Source organism: Syngnathus acus, chromosome 13 (genome assembly GCF_901709675.1).
Source record: "Syngnathus acus chromosome 13, fSynAcu1.2, whole genome shotgun sequence".
In the NCBI taxonomy this organism is placed as follows: Eukaryota; Metazoa; Chordata; class Actinopteri; order Syngnathiformes; family Syngnathidae; genus Syngnathus; species Syngnathus acus.
In genome coordinates, this window is record NC_051098.1 from 12825574 (window position 1) to 12834596 (window position 9023).

At 44.6% G+C, this 9023-nt stretch overlaps 1 protein-coding gene across 1 annotated transcript; it reads left to right on the forward strand.

Moving 5' to 3' along the window:
* Positions 1–5114: 5114 nt before the first annotated feature.
* Positions 5115–8849, forward strand: nars2 (asparaginyl-tRNA synthetase 2, mitochondrial). The gene is made up of 14 exons (XM_037267719.1): positions 5115–5421; positions 5648–5757; positions 5836–5956; positions 6320–6460; positions 6535–6615; positions 6927–7021; positions 7175–7307; positions 7560–7658; positions 7754–7791; positions 7935–8001; positions 8072–8209; positions 8278–8375; positions 8522–8548; positions 8644–8849. The coding sequence occupies exons 1-14, from the start codon at positions 5266–5268 to the stop codon at positions 8786–8788; spliced, it is 1449 nt and encodes a 482-aa protein (XP_037123614.1). The 5' UTR covers positions 5115–5265; the 3' UTR covers positions 8789–8849.
* Positions 8850–9023: the final 174 nt, after the last annotated feature.

The following is a 9023-nucleotide window of genomic DNA, read 5'->3' on the forward strand; positions in this document are numbered from 1 at the left end:
TCTGCTTGTGTTGAGTTCTGTCATGGAAAATTCTATTATTTTTTTTTATATATTTTATTTTTTTCATTTTTTTATTATTATTTTTTTTTTCCTATTAACTTAATGATAATTAATCAGATCATGTTCAATAGGTGGACAAATCATGTGAATGTCAGAAACAGAGACCAAAGCTGCCTAGTAAAACTGAAGCATGCAAACTACAATGTTTTTCTTTCTGAAGTTCTCCTTCTCAACTAGACCCGTCCACTTCCCCATCTGGCTGCTGGATGAGGTGAGTAGTAACAAATGTTAATGCCAAAAACTATCATAAAAAAAAAACATTGGAAGTACTATATGTGCGCCATCTCGATGCAAAGTTCTACCGTCCCTAAAGAACTAAAAATTTTGCCACAGCGAGACAACTCTCTGTTTACGCCTGCAGGCTGGAATCATAACGCCAACAAATTCACCTTCGCCCTTGCAGAAAGCTGACGAAGGCCTGCTGGTAGGAACCAAAAATTGCAAACTTGAAGCAAAATTTGACGTTTCATTTGAAGTCTGCTGTGACAGGTGACAAAAAGAAAAAAAAAGTGATGTGCATCCCTCTTGACATTCGCTACCGTCGCGCTAATCTGGGGATTTGTAAATGGAATAAAAATTGCTCTTTATATTGATTAAAGCAACATGTAAAGCGTCATGGCTATAAATAACCTCCTTTTATCCGAATGCAATTGATATCGAAAAAGAAAATGGCCAATTTTAAAATAGATGTAATGCTCTTTAGGTCACGTCACTCAAACAATAAATAGTGCCGTAATATTATGTCGTTTTGGACCAGTAGCCGTTTTATTTGATGCATGGCAGAAGTACTCCTGCTAGTCTGGATTCTAAGCACAGATACTTGTTTTTGAGAAAAGTAAGAAAAGAAAAAGGCTTCTTTTCTTATGGGCACAGTTCACAAAAAAGCCCAAAGTGCAAATGAATGTGTAACACCTGCAGTCTCTCAAGTCGACCCGGTGTTTATTTTCCTGACAGCCAGCGATGTTTTGAACAAAAGTGAGGAGCCCACCTGTTGCCCGCTTTGCAGCAACCCTCAAAACATGAAAATGAAAAGCCTCGCACACGAGCTGCGTTTCAAGCGTCTCTGCAGTGGCGAGCGGGACGAGCTCATCTTTTAATCATCCGGAGCTCGCATTGCCGGCCCATGCAAATGATGGCGCTTAATGTTGCGGGGGGAATGCTAAAGCTATTGAGGGAGGGCAGCTAAAGTCCCCGAAGGTGCTCGCTCTCGTTTGGTGACGCGTCATTAAAAGACTCGGCGCAAATGAAAGCCAAGCGCTCGTTTTGAAAATGTCACCGTTGCGCGGGTCAGCCGTAGGTCGGCGTCGCCTCTCGTACATGCTAATGGAGTGGAAATGTGCGCTAGGAGCAGGGTTGCACAAGCTAGCTGGAAAATATAGTGAGCTGAGCTACAAATTATTCTGCGTTAAATGAAGCTGAAATGTCGCAACATGTGCTCGTGCACGGTTTCAAGCTATTACTGACAGAAAAATGTGTTGAAAGTAATAAATGGTACCGAGAAGAATGGTTCATTAAAGATACGTGGGAGGTTTCCGGAGCCTCAGCTGCACTTGTGAAGCTCAACCTGACAGGTGTGAAGGCTCAAATGTCACTTTTGTATTTTCACGTGGCTAATCTCCACCTCGGGCCTCCGTGCTTGACGCCGACGGTTATCGACAGCGCATCTGAGGCTTTTACGAGGTCACCCGGGATAAGAATCGTCCTTAACGTGTTCAGACAGCTTTTCATGTCGCACTTCATCGCCGTGACAAAGATGGTGTCAGCCGGCGCCGCACTAATTGAGGCCTTTCGATGTCGGTGGGATGTATTGGTGCCTGCGTGATGAGTCAACAGTGACGGTCACTCCATTAATAATAAGCACGTTTCAGTTCCTTTTGACGCCGTTCCCGGCAATTTTGGAGAAGTCGAACGCAAAGCTATTATTGCCTTGATTGAACGGCAACAGGTTCGCCGCACTCGCATCAACAGCTATGCAATTGTTTTTCTCCCAATGTGCCATTTGTGATATGGAGGCGTTTCACTTTATTGTGCTTTTCGATGAAATAACATTTGCAGACGAGCCAAACATCTGACGCCCTTGACACTGACAGTAAAAAATGCTTCGGGGGGGGGGGAGAAAGTATATCGGCCCTTATTGCAGCAGTCTGACCTTTGCGATCACACCCGCACACGCTTAATGCACGTCGCCTACAGAGGAGTCCGTGTCAAGAGTGTCCAAATCCAAATTACAGTGTCTGAGCCGCGCGTTGCCTCTAACAAGATGGGTTCTTTCTTGCGCTGGTTTTGTCTCGCTATCTGGAGGAGAGCACGTTTTCACTCACATATCATTAGCGTCATCAGCGGGGGTAAATGAAACGTATCATTTGAGGGGAAGGGAGGGGAGGGGGGTTGTGTTAATGACAGCGGAGAAGAGCGGACTCACGGCTCATTTATTCTTGATGATTTGTTTAGTATTTTCTGGCGTGTGTCATGTACAGACATATATATACATTTCTATGATTTAGTGTGATTATGATTTAATTCTATATGGTGTGGCACTTCTTCATTTTACATACATAAAGGTGAACTCATCAAGACTGTAAATGTGGCATTTGCTTTAAAGATACATGGCTCAGATAAATAAAGATTTGATACCTGTAGTAGCTCACTATACTGGAAGCGGAATCTTTTGATTAGGTTAAAATTGATGTACTTGTCTCTTTTTGAATCAAAACCTATTCTGTGATTCCCGTTTGTAAATGTAAAAAAAAATAAAAAATACAACTGAAGTGAATGAATGAAATTAGGCCACAGGTGTCAAACCCAAGGCCCGGAGACCAGACAAATTGTGCATCAAATTCGTGTATCATTACTAGAATTGCAAATTGTCTTCACTTTTAATATCTTTTTTTTTAAATATTTGACCAGTTTTTACTCATCTGATTTGAAAACAAGTTATTTGTCAGTTTGTTTTGTAGCTTTTACTGTATCTAATATGAGGTGCTCATACATTTATTTGGGTTGACAGTCATAATGGCCCTCCGAAAGAAGCTATGACTACAATGCGGCCCGCGAAAAAAAAAAATTTGACACCCCTGACTTAGGCAGTGATTTTTTATTTTTTTTTTGTCACGTACCACTCGAGGGCAATGAGAGGGCGTGCTTCGCCTACAGAATAACTGCTTGTAAGGGTTCTGGCCAACATTGCCGAGTCAGAGTCAAGGGGCGCGCCATCCCCGGTGACTTTGAGGGAAGATGGCGGCGGTTAGTTCCGCTCGACTCGCGTCTGCTGGCCTGTCACATGAGCCATTCCCTGAAATCATACCGCTATAACGGCCTAATCAGCACTTAACGAGCCGTGCCACATAAAATCAATGGCCGGCCTCCGTTTGGGAATGCGCAATATTTGGAGGAGGAGAAGGCCGGCTCGCTCCCGTCCTCCATGAGCTTGGATGACAAACCTCCAGCTTTTCTTGTGTTTTACGCGTGTAGCTTATATGTTTGGGAAGAAGCGTCACAAATAAAACAGCCAATCAGGAGGTGGGGGTGAGGGGGTCGCTTTCCCTAATGAAGTGGTCTGTTATTAGGTACACCTGAAAATGGCGGTGTACCAAATGAAGTGTCCATAAGTGACGTCACAAAGAAACCAGCCAATCAGGAGGTGGGGGTGAGGGCGGGTGTGGCACTTTTCACTTTCAGTTAAGCTTATGAGCAGTTAAGACTATGATTTTTCCCTAATGAAGTGGCCTGTTATTAGGTACACCTCATGGACACTTCAATAGGTACACTACATGAGGTTAAAAAAAAAGAAAAATAAATAAATAAGAAAGTGTAGTCAAGTGTAGTCACAAGGTCCAGGAGGGACATGAGCGGTCTCAGTTGAGCACTTAATAAATAAATCTTAATAATAATAAATCGACAGGAGCGTGCATCAGAAGGAATTTGAATTTGCCACGTTTTTTTTGTCATGTGGAGCTACAGCGCCATCTTGTGGTACAGTCACAGTAGTTCAGTCACCTCGCTGCATTCACCCGTTTAACTGCTCACATTAATTCTATTCCTTTATTCATCAAAACATTTTGTTCTATTACAGTATTTTTTTAATTACTTTAAGTCAATTCGATGTTTCTATTTACTGCTAATTTATTTGCTTGTAGTTCTAATTTTGTATACTCCAACAAACGTGCAGGATTGTTTTTATCTTTTTTTTTAAGCTTCTATTCTGGTGCGAGAAAATTGTGACATTTCTGACAAATGCCCTCAGTTAGCGTTCCACTCTCTTGTCAGTGAATCACCAAGGAGAATTGAATTGTTCCGCTTCCCCCACTAAGATGAGCGCATGTGCATAATTGCTCCCATCACCAAGATGGAGATTATTAATATCAGCCATGCATCACGGTAAGCTTTTAATGATGATGTGTTAGGAGGCAGACAGAGGTTGCACGCAGCTGGCCTGTCGCATCTCTCAGACCACCAGGCTCCGTGAGGCTAACGGGGGTACCGGGGGGCAGGTGAATAATTGTCCCTGGCATCTTATTCCAAAACTGGCATCCTGATGTACGGCACCCATGGGCGGTCGGGCGCGCGCACCCGGTGTCACGGCGGGCGGTGAATGAGCAGGCTTTAAGCGCAAATGGACCTGACGCTGACGATCCATTCATCACGCCAGATTAATTTCAAGAGCACTTTCCTGCAGATGGGAGACGGTTTTAGTACTCTGCAGAATGGGGGGGGGGGGGGGGGGGGGGGGCGCAGTTTGTGTCCGACATAAGGAGACTTGGATGTGGATGATTGTTTTCTCACCAAGACGTTACAACAACTTGCAACGCATGTCACACTCGCAGGAAACCCAAACTGAAGCATAAAAATTGTTTATTCTAATCTGTTTAACTGGATGATGTAAATAAAAAGAAAGAAACGCGTTCTAGTCTAAATTTTATGTATGAACAAAAACGTGCATTTTGAGAATTGAAAAGAAAACTACAACTCCCATGAGCACGCTGTGACAGTCTTTAATCTGATTGGATACTTATTGTCATACGTAATTTCATCGGACCAATAGCGGAAGACTCAACCAGGAAGTGAAACAGAGGAATCAACGTGAATGTCAGGTGAAAGCCAAGCAAGCCGGTTCATGCTTAAATCGCCATCAAACTTATGGTTTTATGTCTTAAAAACTTGGCGCCGCGTATGCTTTAGTGGTTTAGAAGTCGTGATGTTAGTAAGATGTTTCGGACTGCCGCACAAACGTGTTATGTTGCTTCCGCCTCTCGTAGAGTTTTGCTAAAAACTCTGAGACATTTCTGCAAAAAGGCGCCGAGGAAGCTTCGAGTCGCTGAAGCAATTTCAGGCACTGGCTTGGAAGCAAACGTCCAAGTGCAGGTAGCGTTTAATATCGTCCTGTGTGTGTGCGTGCGTGCGTGTGTGTTGTGTCACACTTCCAGCTTGTCGCAACTAACATCATCGTGAGTGTCTTTCTACATTTCTGGGAATGGGTGCATGAGCACATCTTGTCCGGACTTCCACACAAAATGTGACTGTCTGCAGTTCACCGTAATGTTGCATTGAGTTGTGGATCTACAAATAACACAAAGCAGTTTTCTGTCAGGGATGGGTTCGCTCCGTCAGATCGCAGAAGGCAAATGTATTCCTGGATGTCAACGACGGCAGCTGTCTGCAGTCGCTGCAGATCGTCGGCAGTCCTGAGCTGAACCATCCGTAAGGACTTTCATATTGTGTCAACTGCCCAGAAGAAAACTAATCTTTTTTTTTTTTTTTTTTTCCCCCCAATTAAAGGCTGCTCACATTCGGGAGCGCCGTTGAGGTTCGAGGCATCCTGAAGAAAAGTCTGCACCCCAAACAGCCCGTGGAGCTCCAAGCGGAGCACATCGACCTAGTTGGACAATGTAACCCTTTGGTGAGCACCCAAAAAGGAAAAAAATAATTATGAGAAACCTGTTGTGTGTTTTCCAAATGAAAAGTTAGATATATTTCGGATATTAAAACTTCAAGAATAATATTCTTGGTTTTGCATACTTCAATTTCTTTTCATCAAGATTGTCATTTGTCATTTATTTATTTTGCATAAAAGTCATATCTTCAAGAACGAAATGACCTGGAATCTTTCAAACACAAGACTTTCTATCACAAATATATATATATGATCGTATTCTGACCTCAATCTGTGATTCTTTCTTTTCTTGTGGCTCCACTATTTCTTTGTTCCTTTTTTTTGTGTTGTCATGCTTCACAACTCGTCATCCCTTGTTTTCATTCACAGGATTTCCCGTTTAAAATCAAAGAGCGCCACAAGCTTGAGTACATCCGCCAGTTCCCTCACCTCCGCGCCAGAACAAACGCCTTCGGCTCCCTGCTGAGGATACGCGGCGAGGCCACTTCGGCCGTTCACTCCTATTTCAAGGTGAGGTCAAGTCAGCGGAGAGTTTTGCAAAGTCAGACCCTGACCGATGCTTGCTTCGCTTTCCTGTTTACCAGGAAAATGGCTTTGTGCACATTCACACGCCGATCATCACCTCCAACGACTGCGAGGGGGCCGGCGAGCTCTTTCAGATCGAGGTGAGAGTGCGTTACGAGGCTTTTGCCGTATACTCTGGACATTTCATATTTGTTTCCCCACAATTGTTCAGATCTCAATTTTTTTATCTCCCCCAATTTGGAGCAAATGATGACATGTTAATTAACTATACTTTAGACGACCACCACTAGGTAGCGCCATAACTTAATGGTGCGGTCATCCATGTAACGAGAAGATCCACAACATAGCGAGAACGTTGTACTGTGGCCGTCTCCAAAGATGTTGTGCTTGTTCTGGATGTCAACAGAGCGCTGTGCCTAATAAAGTGGCCGGCCAATGTGTTTCTCTGCAGCATTCCTGGCCGCAGAACAGCAAGGATGAGAATTTCTTCTCGGTTCCGGCCTACTTGACCGTGTCTGGGCAGCTCCATTTGGAGGTCATGGCAGGGTGAGATGTCATTTTATTCTTTTTTTTTTTTTAGTATCTCCCTCCGTGGAATTGCTTTGCAGTTTGTGCCTCGAGGCAAAAGATGAGCTTCTGCACACACACGCACACACAGAGCACATCGTCAAGTGTGTCTCTCCGTGGTTTTGCCTTCAGGTCATTTTCCAGAGTCTACACATTCGGGCCGACATTTCGCGCCGAGAACTCCCAGAGCCGACGCCATCTGGCGGAGTTTTACATGGTGGAGGCGGAGGTGGCCTTTACGCGCTCCCTCGAGGACCTCATGGAGGTGCGCCCGTCGTCGTACGATACTTGCAAAAAATAACAATGTTGAAAGACAATAATATTATTGTAACAAAAACAAAATTAAAGTGGATATTTTCTCATAATTAATCTAATGACCACTCGGAGTGGCCGCCGGTGGTCCATCCTCGATAATGCGCAATGATTTGTAACTAAGCAAGGTGGGGGGAAAAAAAATGAACCTAACCGCCACTGAAAGTTGGCCCATTTGACATGGTCTGAATTTTATGCGCCTCAGGTCATGGAGGACATGTTCAAATGGACCACCGAGCACGTGTTGGAGCGCTGCGCTCAAGACGTGGACTTGTTCCATAAGCATGTGACACCGGGACACAGGGTGAGTGAGTCGCTTTGCTTCTCCAACTCCCGTCCTGCCCGGTAACCGGCTGGCCAATCGTCTCACTCGGCTTTCTTTCTGCATCTCCGGAATAGGATGCCGTGGAGGCCATGCTGAAGGAGAAATTCCACGTGTAAGTCATTTTGCAGCATCGGCACTTTTGAAGGGCTCTATAAATACAGTTGAGTTCATTTGATGGGATTTTGCGCTCTTTGGCTTGGGTCTTTTTTTTTTTTTTAATAAGTGCTCAAGGAAGTCCATCTAATGTACTTCCAGGATGACCTACAGTGAGGCAATAGAAATCCTTAAGCGAAGCTCGCAGACGTTCGCCTTCCCCACAAACGTGCGTATGATCTCCTAAACATCTCAGCCGCCCGAGCAGCACCTTGACCTGCGCTGGTTTCGCTTCTCAGTGGGGCTGCGACCTTCACACGGAGCACGAGAAGTATCTGGTGAAACACTGTGGCACGCGTCCACTCTTTGTCACCGATTATCCGTACCAGCTCAAGCCGTTCTACACCAGAGACAATCGGGACCATCCCCAGCACACGGTGGGTTCAAACCGGCCAGGACCAAAGGTCGAGCAAGCCGATTTGTAATGCGGCGCTCTGGTGCGCAGGCGGCTGCTGTGGACCTTCTGGTGCCCGGCGTTGGGGAGCTGTGCGGGGGCTCGCTGAGAGAGGAGAGGCTGGACCTGCTGAGGGCTCGCCTGGAAGAGTAAGCGCACCTTCGCACCCCTTTCATTTGGGTGGTAGATCAGTTTTTCCCTCAAGCTTTTTTTTGAGCCAAGGAACACATCTCTAAATAATGCAAGTCTTAAAGTCAATTTTCCATAAAGGGTTCAATTATTTTTTTCTTCTCAGGGTCGGATTAGAGGACACCTATGACTGGTAAAAAAAAATTACAAATATTTATTGCTTACGTTCATAAAGGACATTTTGGTGTAAATGGCCACATGATCCAATGAGAATAAATTTAATTTCAGGTATTTGGATTTGAGGCGTTTTGGTTCCGTCCCTCATGGTGGCTTCGGAATGGGGTTCGAGCGATATCTGCAATGCATTCTGGGAGTAGACAACATCAAAGATGTGATTCCTTTCCCCAGATTTTCACATTCTTGTCTGCTGTAGTCTCATTTGAGTCTCCTTTCGAAATGAATATTATTAAATGAATAAATTTGTCATAAATTATAAAACCCATGATGAGTTTTCCATGGAACTGTACTGTACTAGTCGATGTGAGGATTCCTACACCTTTTCCAGACTGCTGCCAACTGTGGTAAGACCCTCCATCCATTTCTTCCGCCCTAACCAAAATCGAGTTAACGTTCGAATGCATGTAATTACTTCAAAGCGCCTCAGGGTG

What these genes read in the sequence shown, in the direction of transcription:
- nars2 (XM_037267719.1), top strand. Translation starts at nt 5,266, where the DNA reads ATGTTTCGGACTGCCGCACAAACGTGTTATGTTGCTTCCGCCTCTCGT. An exon ending in CCCTCGAGGACCTCATGGAG is followed by an intron (nt 7,308 to 7,559) that starts GTGCGCCCGTCG and finishes TATGCGCCTCAG; the next exon opens with GTCATGGAGGACATGTTCAA. An exon ending in GGGACCATCCCCAGCACACG is followed by an intron (nt 8,210 to 8,277) that starts GTGGGTTCAAAC and finishes TCTGGTGCGCAG; the next exon opens with GCGGCTGCTGTGGACCTTCT.